This window comes from Bombus bifarius, unplaced genomic scaffold (assembly GCF_011952205.1).
Source record: "Bombus bifarius isolate JDL3187 unplaced genomic scaffold, Bbif_JDL3187 scf7180000007990, whole genome shotgun sequence".
Classification (NCBI taxonomy): Eukaryota; Metazoa; Arthropoda; class Insecta; order Hymenoptera; family Apidae; genus Bombus; species Bombus bifarius.
Window position 1 is genome coordinate 2,072,474 of NW_022884371.1, and position 18,280 is coordinate 2,090,753.

The 18,280-nt window shown below is 34.4% G+C and overlaps 1 protein-coding gene across 5 annotated transcripts; it reads right to left on the reverse strand.

The window, feature by feature from the left end:
- Positions 1 to 1,209: 1,209 nt before the first annotated feature.
- Positions 1,210 to 18,237, reverse strand: LOC117205412 (probable ubiquitin carboxyl-terminal hydrolase FAF-X). Of its 5 annotated transcripts, none has more exons than XM_033443776.1 (30): positions 18,109 to 18,237; positions 16,499 to 16,711; positions 16,021 to 16,285; positions 15,694 to 15,919; positions 15,462 to 15,596; positions 15,215 to 15,371; positions 14,814 to 15,137; positions 14,477 to 14,734; positions 14,301 to 14,399; positions 13,900 to 14,171; positions 13,608 to 13,809; positions 13,201 to 13,530; positions 12,781 to 13,115; positions 12,462 to 12,702; positions 12,249 to 12,386; positions 11,854 to 12,123; positions 10,014 to 11,773; positions 9,737 to 9,910; positions 9,528 to 9,669; positions 9,140 to 9,444; positions 8,806 to 9,056; positions 8,558 to 8,733; positions 8,288 to 8,484; positions 8,083 to 8,210; positions 7,829 to 7,995; positions 7,488 to 7,753; positions 7,153 to 7,388; positions 6,874 to 7,067; positions 6,529 to 6,794; positions 1,210 to 6,437 (listed from the first exon to the last, which is right to left on the reverse strand). In XM_033443776.1, exons 2-30 carry the CDS (start codon positions 16,562 to 16,564, stop codon positions 6,260 to 6,262), a joined length of 7,758 nt encoding a protein of 2,585 aa, XP_033299667.1. In that variant the 5' UTR covers positions 16,565 to 16,711; positions 18,109 to 18,237; the 3' UTR covers positions 1,210 to 6,259. The 5 variants fall into 5 exon arrangements, with proteins under 5 accessions (XP_033299667.1, XP_033299662.1, XP_033299663.1 ...); XM_033443772.1 differs by having other exon boundaries at positions 6,260 to 6,437; positions 6,874 to 7,076; XM_033443774.1 differs by lacking the exon at positions 18,109 to 18,237 and adding an exon at positions 17,866 to 18,079 and having other exon boundaries at positions 6,260 to 6,437; positions 6,874 to 7,076.
- Between the last annotated feature and the right edge of the window lie 43 nt (positions 18,238 to 18,280).

Consider the following 18,280-nt stretch of genomic DNA (forward strand, 5'->3'; position numbering starts at 1 on the left):
ATTTCCGTGCCTCGATTGAGAAAAAACGCGACTCAACGAATGACGTAGGCAATTGCAAGCGAAAATTACGTTATTTAGCGAGTGAAGAAAGAAGATATATATTTGATACAAAGAAACGAGGAATATTCTTAACGATAGCGTAGCGTCTTCAGAAAACTTCATTTTCCACTGAGAAAAAGTTTTGGTCGATGCAAGTCCACGAGACGATTTTATCATTTCAGAGTAAATAATAATTTATTATTACCCTTTCCTTTATGACAATCTATTCATGGTCTGACACGACCAATGTTCTTCTTTCCTTTTTTTTTTCTTTTCTCTTTTCTTTTATTTTATATTTCCTTTCCTACACCGCATAGAATTCTCGTATTAGTAAGTTCTATTAGTTAATGCCTGCACAACGCAGCTCTTTGAAATAAATACAGAAACAGATAACGAAAACGGCTTCGAGGAATGCGAGCAATGTTCTATATTCGTCCTGCGAATATCACTGAGTTGTCCTTTATTCACTGGCTGTGTCACAAGGAACACAATTCTTTTACTTGGAGTCTTTTTATAAACCTCTTCTGGCAGTCGTTTTCGGTACGACAAACACCAAACGATATTCCGCTACGAGACACAATGAATTTTGTGCAGTTGTGATGACAGTGTACGACCAGCGAAGTTTCATCGTCGACCATTTCTAATAAGGAATTTCCTCCTCTCCTTTCCTCTTCCTTTTATTTTTTTTTTTTTTCTTTTCTTTTTTCTCAATGGCGACGATCGTAATTGCGCATCGGGAAACATGTCGACTGTGGCTCGATCGAAAGGTTTATTAGTATAGTCCTAATATAGGACAGTGAATATTAAATATTCTACTCGATATTATCTGTGGTATCGTGTAATACTTCGTAAATCTAACGATTAGAATTATTCTACGGCGCTGTTAATCGAACCGAGCGATCATCCACTTCCGATAAAAGTTCTTAATTCGAATACATTTCAAACAAACAGCCACGATTATTAATTCTCTCCGCGTACAATTCTATCGTTATTTTCGTATGGTTAAATACAATCGTAATTACTATTAAAGATCGTGTCGTTTCGTAGACACAACCGCACGAATCTCATTGCAAAAATCGTGTGCAGAATTTAATGAAAGAAAACAGATATTTACTTCCTTACGCACGAACATAATACCATCTACGTACCGACGTAACAAAGAAAAAAAGAAAAAATTTAACAAAAGCGTGTATTTGACGGACACAAAGTATATACACACTATCTTTTACATTTGGTTTCGTGCGGAATCAGCTTGAAACCGACTGGCTTGATTATCAACGCCCTCAGACTTGTCTAGCGAAATTTCACGCTTCATTTTTTTCACGCTGTGTTATCTTTGATAGAGAGGCATTCGTCGCGCGAGTGGCGAAGTAGAGAAAAAAAAGTACGTTTTCCAATGTCCAACGTCGATTTGGAACACGAGTTCAATCTTTATATAATCTTTAATTATCTACCGACTAAGTTTCCATACTATACTCGATCGTTTCATCATACGAATGCCGATGTCGAACGACTTTATTCGTACACACGTGAGCAGATTCACGTGAAAGAAATCACAAGTTCCGATGGAATCACAAGCCTCTGTTATTTTCTGAGAAGCTTCCGTCGGCCCTGCTACGATCTCTCTTTTCTCCTCGTTACCACATCTCTTTCTTTTACGCGTTCCAAACAACAAACAAAAAAGAACAAAGACATCCGACAAAAGTAAAAATGGTTCCGTCAACATTCTGTTTGTAATTTCTTCATTTATTTAAATCATCTCTTTAGACACGTGCTGAAACTGAGAACCGTAACAGGGATTTAGATATCTTTTTATACGCTTTATAATCTGTAAAACAGGCGAAGGACGATCCATCTGAATCTACAAACGCACGATTAGTGAAAAATTAATGAAAAATTCCTACGAATAAAGTGATTACTAAATAAGACGTTTAGATTACATGAAAGTATCAAAGATATAATTAGAGTAAGGTCATCCGAAGATTATTCGACGTCTTTTTCAAATGGCACTTCACCTTAGTAAAATTACTAGAAAGTCAATTTAATAGATTCCTTTCTTTTTCCTGTCCCCCTTAGCCTTATATAGATCAATTCGTAAATAAAAATGGATCGTCCCGTGTGTATCGATCTTTCTTAAAATATCAATGAACAATCCGATCCAAAACATTCGCGAACGGAATTCAATGACAAGAGAGAAAAATGTGAACTTATAAACTTCTGCTGTATCGGATAATGCGGTTGACATTCTAAAAGCGAAGAACAGCTTCTTGCCAGCGTTAACCCTTTGCAGTCCAATTTCTTTTCGCGTGTAAAAAGACAGTTTGGAATAAATTAACTTTCGCGATGCCACTATAATCGATCTACCATTATTCCTTGCGCGCTGCTCCGCTATGAAATTTATCTGCGATTTATTTAAAGTAAAAATCTACCATTGGTACAACATTTTCTAATCTATCGTGAACATCCAAAGTGTTAGATGTTATTTCTCGTCGAACAAAGGAAATGCTCCAAACGAAAGAAGAAATGTATTTTCGTTAAATGATTAAATGGAGCGCAAAGGGTTTTGGCAATGAAATCAGTACGCGTGTAAATTGTAAATACATTGACCGCTTAACGAGGTAGTTTCATTGTTGAATCATTTCGTTCCTCCTATCTTTTTTCTCTTCTTATTCTTTTTTTTTTTGTTCGATTTCTTTTTGTTTCATTCGTATCGCCTTGCTTGTTTTACTTTTTTTCATTCTCGAAATAGCCTCGGAGGAAGTTGTCAAAGGCAAATGGAGAAACACGAACACCACGAAAGTAGCGGATGTGTCCCATGGTAGTTTTTGATACCATCGAAAAGACATGCCTCGAACGAATGCGCGTACATGTTTATTAGTTTCTTGGAAATCTCGTTTTTCCTTTACGTCGTTTTATTTAAAACAAAAAGAGAAGGAAAAAAAACAAAATCGTTTGAACAATCGTCGTACTGGAAACAAAAAATACAAAGATTTCGAGAGATACTCTACGCTACTAAATGAACGAGGTTCGTTAATCTCCTTCCGTTTATTTAATTTTACTGACTAGAGCGTCGATCGAGTTAATACATAAAATTACCTTTACAACTAAAACTAAACGAACATCGACGAGGGACTCTTTTCTTCTCCTCCATCTTTTTTTTTTTTTTGTATTTTCCTTTTGTCATTTTTTTTTTTACTTTGTGTTTTATGAAATTTCACTTCGCTTGGAGTTCGAATTATTGTAACTGCTTCTCTTTTTTTATCTCATTTCCGCGTCTTTTTCGTTTTTGTGTACAATGTGTCATTTTCTTCTTTGCTTAAGCATGCAACTGTATAACTTTACTTTTTTTTTCTTTTTTTTCATTGCTTCACATGCATTTGCCTTTGATTTTGATTAACGCGTCGTATCAGTCACCTTCGCTTATTATCAAGATTTGAATATATCGTTTTCTTTTTCGCTTTTGTTCTTGTTTGTATCATGTTTCATCGTTGTTGTTCTCTGTATAGTAACATTTCGTGCAAAAAAGAAAATGTATAAATGTTGCATTCGACCGTTTTCTTTTTCCGTCGACTATAAAAAAACAAGCGTGTTTATTCGCAACTACCGCATTAAAAATGACCGGCAATCTTGATCGACTCTCGTAGATCCGTCACAGTTTCACATAGAATTCGTAGTAAATATGAGAATGTTCGATAGTTCGATGAAATCGCTCGATAAGTTTTCGGACAATAGTTATATAAATCATGAATTAGAATCGTGTACCCGGTTGTCTTACATCTGTTTTTTCCCCCTTAATGTCCATATCTTTCTAGCTCTATCATCGCTCGTTCGAGAGAAATAAAAGAAAAAAGAGAACGAAATATGAAAGAAAGAAAGAAAAAGAAATAATGACACTAGTAGTATTATATCATGACACAAACTTCGAGGTTCGATCACTTAAATCTGATATTGATTGTTAGAAGGTAATCAAGTTATGTATATCATACAAGACGTGTTACGCTTATTCTTTCAGCGATACAATTAAATATTAAATAATTATAGACTACATTCTCTCCGTTAACAAAAAAATTGAACTTAGTATACAGTCTGTGTACAAAAAACCAGGATTTACAATAGCATACTAACCTCAATGTATAATAGGAATATAATAATTTTTATCACATATAAAAAGCAGTTGCATATGTACATATTCTGAGTAAGATTAGGTACCATTATTATTATTTTTAACCGATAGTAGCTATTATATAATTTGGTACACTGTTTAACGTAGATATTTGATAAATACGAACAGTATAATCAATATGTCGTTATTTCCTGGTGTCTTGACATAGTCGTTGATTTTCTCATCGCACGAATTCCTATGTATACACACGGCTTGCTTTATATCCTCATTACACGTGACTTTATTTTCTCTTTTTCTCCTCCTCTTTAGTATTATTTATATAATATCTATATAACACATGTTATTTAATAAGTCAGAGCTATGGCCAGTTCATACGTTAAAGGATCGCAGTCATCGTTTATTCTCCCATGTTTCGTCGTTTATCCGTTGTATGCCCGATAAAATGCCGAACAGTATACAAGCAGTATAACATCTAACACATCTGTCCTTTTTCTTGTCGACTGAAAACTAAGAATCGATTTATAATACTGCGAAAAGACCACAGCTCTTTATTCTTAACGATGGATCGTACCTTAGAACGATACAAATTAGTGTTTTTTCTTTATATTTGTTTCATACCCTTTTTGTGTCGCTACCGTCACGCTTTCTTCAATTCCTTCTTTTATTCTTTTTCCTTTTTTTTTATTTGTTTTTCATTTTGTAAAAATTTGGACTTCGAACAAGGCTTATTTTTCTTCCTCGCGGCACTGCGACTCGTTATAATAAACACAAACTGATCCATCCATTTTGCCTCCTTCTTTTTCTCTCTTTTTTAATATCCATCTTTACTATTTAAAGTAGAAACATCCCGTCATAACTGTCGTTTCTTATCCGAATAACTTTTTAGGCGGTCAACTGCACCGTCCACTTGAATTTCATTCGATCAAGTTCTTTTTCGTTAATTTCTCATAAATAGCCGAAAAAACATAACAAACAAAAATATAAGCAATGAAAATTTGAAGCAACAACTCGATTCTTAAATAACTATCTAAGATACAAAATGGAGTCGCATGATATCAAAGACACAACTCTTCTTCTCAAATTTGATGAACTGAAAGAAAGCACAATGGGAGGCATCTTATTGGTGTATGTTTAGATTCTCATACAGCACAAACGTCTGCATCAGAGGAGTGGCTTTTCTCTCTTTATTTTTCTTTCTTTTTTCCTTTTTTTTATATTTTTTTTCTTTTCTTCTTTTTTTGATACTCGAGATTAAGTACAAGGAAATTTTTTCGTTTACTTCGTCTTGAAAGACTAAAATAGTGAAATATCGATAGATGTGTAATTTTTCTTTTCTCTTGACTTGTTAACTCTGCTCTCTTTTCAATTAAATCGGAAACTACTGTATTTTTTAGCCTTATCCTTCGATCGTTAGAAAGTTTCATTTTTTAACTTTTTATTAGTAACAAATTTACATAGACATACGGAAAGTTAGGTTCTTTTTTTTTATACCTTTCTTTTCTATTCGGCAGAGACGGGATTCCATAACACTATTCGCTATACATTTATACAATCTTATCGTATTCCTACACTTGAATTCGTATGCATTAATCGAGGCAAGTGTAATTCTTATCTAAATTGTTCTTTTTTCCTCTTCGTATCAATTTCTCTTCAGAAGATTTCTTTCTACCAAAACAACCTTCCTTTTATCGAAATTCAAAAGCACAAATTATTATATAGATGCAAAAAATGAGGAATGCACGAACGTTAGGAGTAAGAAAAAGTTACGATGAGAATTCTCGTTGCCTCAACTAATACGTAGAAATTCTGTTCTTACTTATTTAATAATCGCCTGCTGTTCCTAACATCGTTCTTTTTTTCTCAATAGTGCAGATAGCTATGCCACATCATATCATTCATGAAAGTAACTGCCCACAATAAAACTCAGGTTGCAAATGCAAGTTCGTGAATACCAGCAAATAAGAACAAATCTGCGAGTTATATCTGTACAGGTGCCTCTATCGTTCGGCACCAAGCTGCTGGCGCAGTAATGTCTAAATATCTTGAAACAGTTTCACCGAGGCAGCAACTTGGTAGAACGTCAATATGTAGCGTTCATTATGGATCCTGGCTGGTATTTTGTGACGACTCACAGTTCTGTGGACTATGTAACTGATGAGCTGGTGGTGTGAGTATAACCGGGGATTGGGACCAAAGGGGAGTATGAACTGGAGATGGTCTAGGCTGAGATTGTTGTTCCTCTTGCATTTGTTGCATTACAGTGACGTCAGGATAACTGAAGAGAGAAGCAATAATGATTTATGTTTTAAATAAGAACTGTATAATGATAAATGAAATTGAATAAAATTGCTGTTTTTGAATCTTACCCTATACATCCCCATACTAAACTACGTCTCGATCGCAATATGTCTCTATTCTGTGGTTGGTACTTCTCTGTCTCCTCAGTGCAATCTTCGCTTGCATCCTCTACCTCCTGTTCTTCATCCGGACAAAGTTCGCATGCTCTTTCTAATGTCTTCTTCGCGCTATTACTACGCTCCAAAACATAACCATTCGCAGAGTCATTGGATTGAGCTGGTGGAGACCAATTACTATACGCATGAGTATATGGTGCCGCAGAAGCATACGGTCTCTGAAAATAAAATCGATATTGTTTAATATATGAATCTCTTCTTGTAACTTCATAATCAGCTATTATTATTGTTCAATACTTTATCGAGTTCTTCATGAAGCCAGTCGGTAGCGTGTATCCACTTCCTCTTCAATTCGGAACTATGATGCAGGAGCTGATGTGCAGGTCGACACTTACTGAAGAGCTGCACCATGCATTTAATGCATTGATAACCTCTTTTCTGATAATGATGTTTACTTCTTTGTATTATCTCGAATAAACCTTCTCTTTCATCTGGTACACCTAATGACAATTACATTTTACGATCTCATGTTTTAATGCCTCTTAAATTAAAAACTTATACCTGCAACAGTTGTACCTTTCAGAGCATTGTGAACACGATGAGTTTGCCACGAGTCCTCCATAAGAAGTACAGCAAGTAATAGGTCAGTATGATGTTTTATTTCATGTGCGAAAGAAAATCCAATCTGCCATAATAATTCACTGAGAACGGTTCGTGACACGTGAGGATTCTCCCAACAACAATATTGCAATAATTTCACTGTATCTTCAGTAACGTTAACGTCTGCATCTTCGATCAATTTTTTCATATAACTAGATGACAAAAATTGCAGTTTGTATCAATATACTTTATACTTTACATATTTACCTTTTATCTATATTTTAAACGCATTTTATTTAAGAAATACCTACCTGTTCTTAACAAAGAGAATATCTGCTGCCTGCGGCTGAATAGGCATCAAATATTCATTTTGACATGCCGGGTCACCATATGGGTTTGGTAAAGGTGCTACACCTGACTGTGCAAGACTCGAGTGTGCTTTCGATGACACGTCGCAACAGCGTATCAACATACTAACTACCTGATGCAATTTAGTTAATTCAGGATACTGATATTTTATCGTAGGTCCGGGTCCTTCGTCGATAGCAACCAACATAAACGTAACCGGCACATTTAACTACGATAAAAAACAATTATAAATGGCATAATCTTATTAAATGATTTTACATGAGAAAAACAATGTATAAGTTACCTTAAGCAATTGGGCTTTTTCAGCTAGACCAAGCGATGCATATGTGTGAAACAGAGAGAAATAATGTGGTAAATGACGGCCATGATCTGAGATTTCACGGTGAAGTAAAGAAAGTACTGCATGCAATAAATGATCACTGAGTGTTGCTGTTGGATCTAAAAGTATAGCTGGAAATAAAGATTTATGAACAAATATTTCAAATTATATCTTATTAATCTGTTTGAAAGAATGATAAATATAACTAAAAGTCTTACTTGGTGCGTTTAAACTAGGCGGCACGCATGGGCCATCCAGTAAGGAAATGTGTGCGAGAAATACCAAAATTTTGAGAAATGCCGTTCGAACTTCTGTACTAGGACAGCTCAAAAGATATTCGCAAAATCTAAAGACAATAAATTCATTTTGTTAAACAATAAATTCTCTTATATTGATACATGTATACTCAAGAAAACCCAATACCTATGTGGATGATTAAATAGGACATTATGAGCAAACCAGGATCGCACTGTTTTGCTACTACGTAAATGATGACAAACGATGTCATACCAATCCGTTGCGTTACCGCGTAAAGTTTTCTTAGTATGAAAACCTGTGTAAAACAGGAATCTCGACGCTAATTGCACGGATAGCATTGCAAGTTCTTCCTGCTCTGGATTCTACAAATATAATTTTTAAAGATTATATGTTTGATACAAACGTTGAAAAAAATTATTTGCTAAATCGACTTACAAGTTTTTCATTCATATTTTGTCTATTGATGTTATGGGGATTACAAGATACAAGTTTTTTAATAAATTGAAAATATTCTGCGCTAAACTGGTTTCGATTATGCATGAACTTGATATTCTGTTTTCTGACACTATATTCGATAGCTGGGGGCATTTTCATAACTCCTAGTTTCGTATCTAAAAGTTATAACATTTTTATAGTAAGTAAATATAACTTTTTAACAAACAAGAATTTCAAGCAGTACTTACACAAGGATAATTCATTAACACTTTTCATTAAAGAATTTTCTTCTACATCTAATCTGGTATAAAATAACATATAGGCATTCCACCATCGTTTTTGTTTTCGGTAACTCATTCTTTTAAGCATATGATCAAATACTTCTCCCAAATAATCACCACCAAAACATTGCGACTTCATTTCTTCCTCTTCCTCCATTTTACATTCCGTAACATCGCCATCGTCGAACTTATACCATTTTGCAACGCCATCATTTTGTCTAATACAAAATGCAATAATAAACAAATATGTGTTAAACCATTATGTAAATATTAATGTGTGGATACATAAATATTTCAATACCTATGTAGGATATACGAATAATAATGACCACCACTAGCCTGGCCACTATGTACTACGATGCCAGTTAATTGATATTTAGTACAAGTCCCTTTCACCGATTCCTCGTAATCACAGTCTATAACTTCTCCCTCCAGTTTAGCAAGCCCAGAAACAGTATAAGGTTCCATATCCAAATCTCTTGGAAATTCAAAATAATCATTAAATTTTATAGCACAAACTCTTTCGTAATCATATTCAAATCTTTTTAATTGTATCGCTAAAACAGGTGGCAACTTCTTTACACATAATCGTTTTACTGTTACGACCTAAAAATATAATTTGTTAATAGAATATGTAATAAATGTCGTGAATTATGCGTAAGTGCTTTACAAATATATGAAGTTTATACCTTTTTATTACATTTGTCGCAATGATAAGCATCTGCACCTTCCAATAATTCTCCTTTCACATATTGTTCAAGAGAGTCCAGTAAATTACTATGATTCCTAATATCCACGCTTATCAAACTAAACGGCTCCTCCTTGGAATATCTGAAGATAATGTAATGCGGTATTACAGTTTACCGAAAAAAGCAAAATTTAAGAATTAAGAAGGTACCTATGAGGGCAACCTTTGCAGATTTTCTGGTCACTATATGAACCACCAAGAATCTTGCTCATTATCTGTTCATGTCCTAAGGCTTTCAGTGCCTCATCTAAGCTTTCCACTAAACTCATAAAAAATTCTACTGCATCTTGTTGTTCTCTAAGATTTACAGGCTCACCTTGAAGTCTGAAAATAATATTAATAAAAACATCAATAATGACATGAAGATGATAATTACACTTCGACAATTATACATTTAACAATATTTACAATGTAAATGTAAACTTACTTAAAATGTTTCCAAAGACCTCTAGGTATATAATATTGTAATTTGCTATATGCTAGATGACCAAAGATTGCTTGAACTTGCTTTAAAATACCAATATTATATTCCTTTCGAGATTCGTCTGCTCCACATTTTTCTTCATTTGTATCATTATCGTTTGCTTCTATCGTTTGTTCTCCTTCAATTCTTTCTTCTCCAGAAAAATCTTCATTCAAATCTGTCGCTGCACCTTCCGCAGCCAAAAGTCCGACTCTTATACTTTCAACCATGTACAATTGTTGTAATACTGAGTTCATGTAACAAGTTGCACCAGCGTTCTTTAAACCTACAAAGCCTTTCAGTGGCCTAAGCCCGACTGGTGGTAAATAATCCCATTCTACTAGCGGTTCATCTCTCTCAGAGTAGAACATATCAGTGAGCATTGTGACTAGAAGTTTCATGTTAGGTACACAGCCTACACAAAGACCTACAAGTAAATCAAATGCTGCGCTAGTCGATTGAGGAGTCGTGCATACTGGGCTCGCTTGCGAAGCACTTAGCTCTCCAGTGCTACGCAGTTGCAGCATAAGACGCGATGCAGGAAATACAAAATCTTCGACTAATTCCTTGATCAAATTTACGCCGTGTTTTTCATCAGAGCCAAGTTCAAATTTTTTACTCGGAGGTAGAAAAGCTAGTAATTCTTTAGTAAGACCAAGATGACCTTCAAGGACAGCTTCATCGACTTGACTTTCTCCAGTTTCTTTAACATTGTCTCGTACTTTCTTTAACCATGCTATTTCGATGTTCAATAATGTTTCAGCAGTCAGAAGAGGACATCCTGACATGTGTGCAAAGTTTAGCAGCCTACATAAAAGCTGAAAATACTCATGACTCTGTTTTGCATGCTCCATAACCGTAGTGTTTAAAACAGTGAAAAGTAGCGTTATTGCAAAAAGTAATGGCTGATGACCACTACTGTACCACGTTGATATAAGAAAAAACTGTTCAGCCGCAGCCATTCTAACCACTCTCGATGTACTCAAGAGAACAAGATCTATTAAAAACGTATGCCACATTTTATCTCTTGATAATGATTCTAACGCAGTTGGATTCAGTACCAAAGCGATTGTCAGAACTTCTAATGCTTCTTTACATACTAACACATCGTTATTGTCAGGATTATTTGACGTTTCCTTTTCATTTATTTCGTGAAGTGTATGGAGCATCTCAGCAGAAGCATTTATATTATTTAAATTACCTGTCGATGCTGCCCATGCTAGCCTAATTATGGCACGAATAGTAGCTACATCTGGTAGCTCCCAGGAAAGGGCTTGCATAAAAAGTTGCCGACATTTGTCAGATTCCGCTGCTCCACATAACATTCGAAGCGCTAAATGCTGCGCCAAGTTCGTTGCTACGCTTCTCAACATATACTCAGTATTCTGATTAGGTACACTTTGTAAGGCTTGTTTCAAAACCGCTACTGGGCCTCGATTGTTGTGAACATGATTATCATGGTTTTCCGAAATACCAGCTTGCTGCACTTCATCCATTACACAGGCCATCACATTACCCACTGTCGTTAATAAGAGTTTACATAATTTTAACACCGTTAAATACGCTGCTCGTTTAGTAGTTTCGTCTGCATTTGGTAGAAATTTATTTTTAGTTAACATTTCAAGAATAACACCAGCTTCGCCACTTTTTATAAAGTTGCACTGAAACTCAAACGCTCTTTCTGACATTGGATCTAAAACTGGCATTAATAAACTATATAAAACCTGAAATACAAATAATTTATTACAAATTACCCGAGAGGTATACATAATAAAAACACATATAAATGTTACAAAAACTTTACCTCTAAATTGTATAAAACTTGGCTAGAACTTGCAGTAAAAAATAAAGAATCTACTGTAGTATTTTGTTCATTACAAAGAGCATTATCTAAATTGTCGTCTTCTTTGCAATGACCGAATAACGACTGCAATCGTGATACAGTAAGTGTATCTGGTGGCACCAATTGTAAAAGGTTCCTTGCACCATCGCGTAATTGCGCATGTTGAAGACTACATCCAAGATCTGCTAACTGAAAGAAGAATGTAGCATACTGCGATCTTTGCGATATGACCTATAACAAAAACAGGAAACTTTTAAATTTTCAAGTTATAAGATAAACATCTAGAAATAATATTGCACTTATAACGAATTGTATAAAAATCTTTTTTTTTTATATGTGAACGCAAATTAACATACCACTCCGGGTAAACTATTTTCTGCTTCTGCATCTGGCCCATCATATGGATGGTGTGGAGAACTGGTAGAACTATCTGAGCTACTATCTGGCGAACTCGGTAAGTTGCTGTTTACTTGACTTAGTTTTGCAGACAACAGCTATATGAAAAAAATTTTATTCTTTAATTACTCTGACATTACTATGTTTTACAAAAAATAGATATTAATATATACCATCTTATCCCTCAATGGAGTTTGAGAAAGTAATTTCCTGTCATCTGTTGACTCCAAAGGTTCTCCATTAAGAAATAAGTCAAGTTTTACATTTGATCCATTTGCCTTAATTCTGCGTAATATTTGTCGCCTTAATGACCCCAAAGTGTCGTTGCTATGTGTAAATATCTCTATATCATCCACATTACGACCAGGATTCGCAAAACGAATGATAAGAGATAGGTGTTTCCCACGAACTGCTCTGTAATCAAATAAAATAGAATATTATTGTTATTTTAGAAAATTCATCATTTTTACAAATAAATACAAATATTAGTACCTATGTAATGGCAATATTTTTCGTTCTCCTGGAAATGTCGTATCACATTCATTTATATATTCCTGTAACACTTTCATAACACGGCACATTTTCATAGCTTCTATTTTAATTTTATTTGACATTTGCTGTTCGCGTTCTTCCCTTCCTTCAAGGTATACTTTACTCAAGACAGATACAGTATCATAATGTGCTTTCAATCTGTCCATACACTCTCCTATATATGTCACGTGAAACGCCAAAACTGATGACTGAAGTCGTGGTCCTAAATTAGTATTCACTTCTTTTAATAATTCTATAGCTCGATTTGCTATTTCTTCAGGGCTATTGGTCACGACCTGAATAAATAGATGCATAAAAATATGTAATGACACAAAATACTATTACGATCATAAAAAATAATTAGTATTAAGTTTTACTTACGCGCCACAAATAATCTGTACCAATTAGGTCAACGTCATCCATTAGAAACGTTCTCCTTTTTAATTTTAATTTTCCTTCCTTAGAATTGACTGCCTTGAAAAATCTTTCATAACATTTGATACCACTTTCCGTAAGTAATGTCGGATCTAATTGTAATATATTATTTTGGAAAAAGTCCTTATTTATTGCTGGATCAAGATCTGGTTCATCTCCCATTAATTTTGAAAACCATTTGAAACATGCTTCACGATCGGATACAAATACACCTTGTTCAGCTAAACATTGCCAAATTTGTTCAGCTTGATCCGCGCATAACCATAGTTGACCATCCTACAAGAAAAACAGATATACACAAAATTATATCTACAACAAGTCATTATTACAAAATAAATGAATACAAATGTCACCTTCAACAAGAAACGGAGGAAATTAAGTCTTTCCTGTACTTGCATAATATGATTGTAGCGACCATCGTGCATGTAAGTATTTCCATCAATGTCTGGATTTTCCTTAACCAACTGCCGCATTTTATCCATATAATTTGTTAAACTGTTTGTCACGAGAATTACTGCAGAATGTTCTGCTTGAAGTCGTTCTATAACATCTTGCCTGTAGAATAAAACATATTAGAAATAATGCCAATTGTAAATTGCTTTAAATTAATTATTAACTTCTACATCACTATTTAGATAAATATACCTATAATGATGGTTCCGTTGACCATGACATGCTATATTAGGGTTTGGTTCATAAAGGCAGCATATTTCCCGAATTTGTTTCAACGCAGGCAAAGCCCACTTATCACTATTCTTTAGTTCTTCCACGCATTTGTCTAACCAAATTGTCTTTTGAGCATCCCTTTCTTGTGAACACGAATAATCAAGAATTTTTACATGAGCATTTAATGCTTGATCCATTATTTCTGTAGGCACCTCGTCAGAATGAGCCAAATTCCAAAAAAGAGTTAACACCTAATATTAATGAAAAATACAATTAAGCTTAAGTAAAATCAATAGTATATTTTATATATACAGTGATACGAAATTTTAAATAATGTAAAAATGTAACAATGTATAAATATAATGTAAACATAAAAATACCTTATGTGCCATTACACCATCTTTATCATCTTCTGCTAATCTCCGAATTAATTCTAGTAATTTTTCTCCTTGTTTCTTATTAGCAGTCTTCCAACTCATCTAGAATAAGAAAGATTTTAATTGAGTTATAATAATCAATAGAATAAGGATTGTTATAGTTTCACAATATTGAACACCTGAAAACATTCGAATAAGTGGTCAAGTTGCTCAGGACTAAAATCCCAAGCAAGTTTGGCTAACAAATCATGAACATTTTTCACAATAGCTTCGTGTTTCCCGGCTTGTGCTGCCCAAACAGCATCTAAATCTTCTAAAGTTAATGCTCGTTCTTTTATAATAAAGCGTAAAATCTTTTCCAACTTTTCAACATATTGAGGCTGATGTAACGAATCTCTTAAAACAATTTCTAATACTCCGTTTTCCTTTATCCATTTCTATATAAACAGAATAATATTATTTATCAATATTTGTCGATATGATTTACAAATTGAAACAAACTTTAATTAAACCTACAGCCATGCATTCCGCAGTAAGCCATTCCTCTTCTTCAACAATTGCATTTCGATGTTGGTAAAAACTAACAGTGGCGATGACTTTATTTACTTCATTTAAAGCATTCATTTTTCCATTAAATGAAGAAATTTGTAAGAGTCTCAATATCATTTTCAGTCTCAGAATTCCCAAATTTTTAATCATTTCCTCTTGGTGTGGTACTCGTGAAACTAAACATTTGGCGGCTTTGATTATAGCTGATATTGCATCATTTTTTGATTCATTTTTCGCCTCCTTCTTTAATTCCTCATCAGTTAAATTATTCAAAATTACAGGCACCATTTCCTATAAAGATAAAAATGTCCAATCGGTATAGATTCAAATGTAATTGAGTTGTTTAATATCTTTCATAAAATGCTTACCACAATAGGCATCAGATATTTAACTATTGTGTGAACAGTAAGTAGTTCATAACATAAACCGAAAGGTCTGATTAAAGCGTAAATAACTGGTACTGTTAAATTTCGGCCGCTCTGAAATCTAGAGAGCAAAATTTCAAATCCGTTAAGGCTTCCAAACCTGTAAAAAAAATTAAGTAATTTATAATTTATATGTCATGTATAAAATATAAAATCATAAAGAAATATTATAATAATATCACTTATCAACCTATTTATGAGATCCACTAGCCAACCACGAGGACTTCTTGAATCAGGAGGTGGCCTTGCATAAAGCTGTTCATCAGGAATATCACTTCCTGGAGGGACAGTTTCAGAGACCCTTGCAGCATTAAACGTATGAAATCTGAAATAAAAGTTATAAATCAGTATAATATCAGTAATACAAAATAAGAAATTAAAAATAACATATCTTCAGTTACATAGGAAAAAATGTAACTCACTTATTACTAGGATTAAAAACCATTGCCAGCAAATCAAGAAGAGGAAACCAGTCCTCATCTAGTTTCAGGATACATAGATCCACTAACCGCTCACAGTTTGCATTAATACAATTTTGAATGTTCATTTTCCAACTACTTACTGCATCATCAGTCAATATTTTGGTAAAAGAAATAGTGAGTCCTTCTCGAAAAAAGCGTTGACACGCTTCACTTTGTACATCAATTCCTAAGTACAAATTTGCATTTATTGTTACATTGAAACAAATCATTAATTTATATTTAATTATTTACTCGATTAAATAAAATTTCGAAATTGCTTATTATAACCTTTTTTACAAAGATCGATACTGGCTTGTAACAGGCACTCTAACTCTTGTTCTGGCAGAACTGGTACAACCCATCGTGGACTAGATATTTTTTCATGAAGCATATTGAGTTTTGCAACAGGAAAATCTGGCTCGCCATGGAGCTGATTACTATCCTCTACTGAAGCTAAGGTATCATTGGTGCATTCTGTTTGTACCACATTCTCCGTGAGTTGAAGTCCCGACATTGTGTCAGCTAATTGTTGTGGGCCCGATGGACTGTGCATCTATTATTATACATATACACAATATTAACTCAATAATATGATATGATTTAATAATGTAAATGCATATAAATTCACATTATAACAATTATACATAAAACAATATGGTAAATTTTGCAAACGAAATTTACTTTAAATATAGCTTAAACATAGTTTAAATACAGTTAGTTTAAATGAACGATATATGACTAACTAATATAAAAATAAATTATATACCTGTGTACTTTGCTGGCTGTCAGGAGGGTCTATGCCTACTCCTTGGCCTCTTGTGGCAATCGTCATTTTGTACGCTCTTTGCTATATTCCAATTGTCTCAATATCTTTTGGTCCAATAATCGCACCACCAATAACAATCATCCAACTCATTCACTGACATTAAATATAATTATACCCTAAAGGCCTTGTTTGAATAAACTATACCTACATTATCTGAAACAAAATAACAAAAGTTTCATAAAAAAAAAAGACTAAAATTTGTACAAGTTATTGTAATAATATTAGACATTTTCAAATATAATCTTTCAATACAGATCTAACAATTAAGAAGCTATAACAATAGTAGGACAATAAATATTACTTAATCTTGTAGAATACTTATGTTAGTAAAAAAGTTTTACAACAGCTTAGTATATCCATCAAATATTAATTCCCTCATTATTCTATATATCATTAACAAGTGTACTGTTATTTATAGTCTAATACTGTATAAATATAAATTCTGCAAAAAACGGGACGGGCCGAAAACATAAAATAGAAAAACATTGAAAAACATTGAAAAAGTTAGCCAATTGGAAAACTAGAATGGACGAAAAATCCGTAAGATAAGAACCATGTAATTCGAGCTCGCCTCGAGGGACACCGGTAGGTACACCGTCAATATTTCAGAGTCGAGCAGCAAAAAATTTTAACGAATTTAAATTTTCTTGCGGAGGAAGAACAACATAGATAACGTAGAACGTTTCGCACATTCTATAAATCGTATGACAGCATGATCTTATTAAGGTTTCAGCTAACAAATTTCAATTATTCGCCTTGATCTGAGCGAGGAAACGATTCTTTCATAAACGTTTACTAGTCACTCGGATTCGCACGTAAACCAGTAAACGAAACTAATAATCACGTCCAAGGGTCTCTGTATTTCTTTGGAATTTCGCAATTCATGAAAGGTACGATGTCATGTCGCGAATTATTTCTCTATCTCTTTCTCTCTCCGGGTCTGTCTCTCTCGCTCTCCTCTCGATCTCTTTCTCTCGCTGCTTCTTTTTATTTCTCGGGTGTAATCGTCAAACGTACCGAACTGTCAACCGTCAAAAATTAGAATCAGGAAATGAGCAACCCGTCGTCTGCTTCCTGCCGATCGAAAACCATCATCGTACTTAAAGAATTTCACGAACGATCGTCGCTAAATTAGCTCGGAATTACGCGTGAAATACGTATACGGCGTGCTTACAAAGGACTTAACGTCGAGCGGCGACGAGAACAGAAATCTCGATGTTTCTCATCTATGCGCCACTTCTTTCCACGAACAGTCAGATTTCTTTCGATAATTAGAGATAAATGAATAGATCCCACGTAACCGGTACCTATGCAATTTCAACAATCCTCGGTGTGTCCAGGGAGCAACTATTTTCGCCCCGTTCACTCAACCGGGCCACCTCCGGACAAAATGGCGGCCATCCTAACGATTAGCATTCCCGTATTAAAGAAAATCTTTTACAATTTTCTTCCCGAGAGTAATCCCGATTCCGTTAAACAACGTGCCGTGACACACAGAACGTTCCTATTATCACCGATTATCGCATCAAACTTCTATCGGGTAAACGCACCTTTACATAGTAAATGGTGGTAGAAATTTGTTGCACTTTTTGACGTGACGTTGTAGAACTCACTGGCGAATCTGTAAACACGACTATCTTACGGCGCTACCGTCGTCCCCGAGTTAAAACGACCACTGACACTACATTCACGGTGCTTCTCGTGCATTTCCTCGCTCATTCA

Coding starts and splice junctions, on each gene's coding strand:
- LOC117205412 (XM_033443771.1), bottom strand. CDS start 16,564: ATGACGATTGCCACAAGAGGCCAAGGAGTAGGCATAGACCCTCCTGAC. Junction 13,531..13,607: donor TCCTCCGTTTCTTGTTGAAG/GTGACATTTGTA, acceptor TTTTTCTTGTAG/GATGGTCAACTATGGTTATG. Junction 9,670..9,736: donor TGCAAAGGTTGCCCTCATAG/GTACCTTCTTAA, acceptor CATTATCTTCAG/ATATTCCAAGGAGGAGCCGT.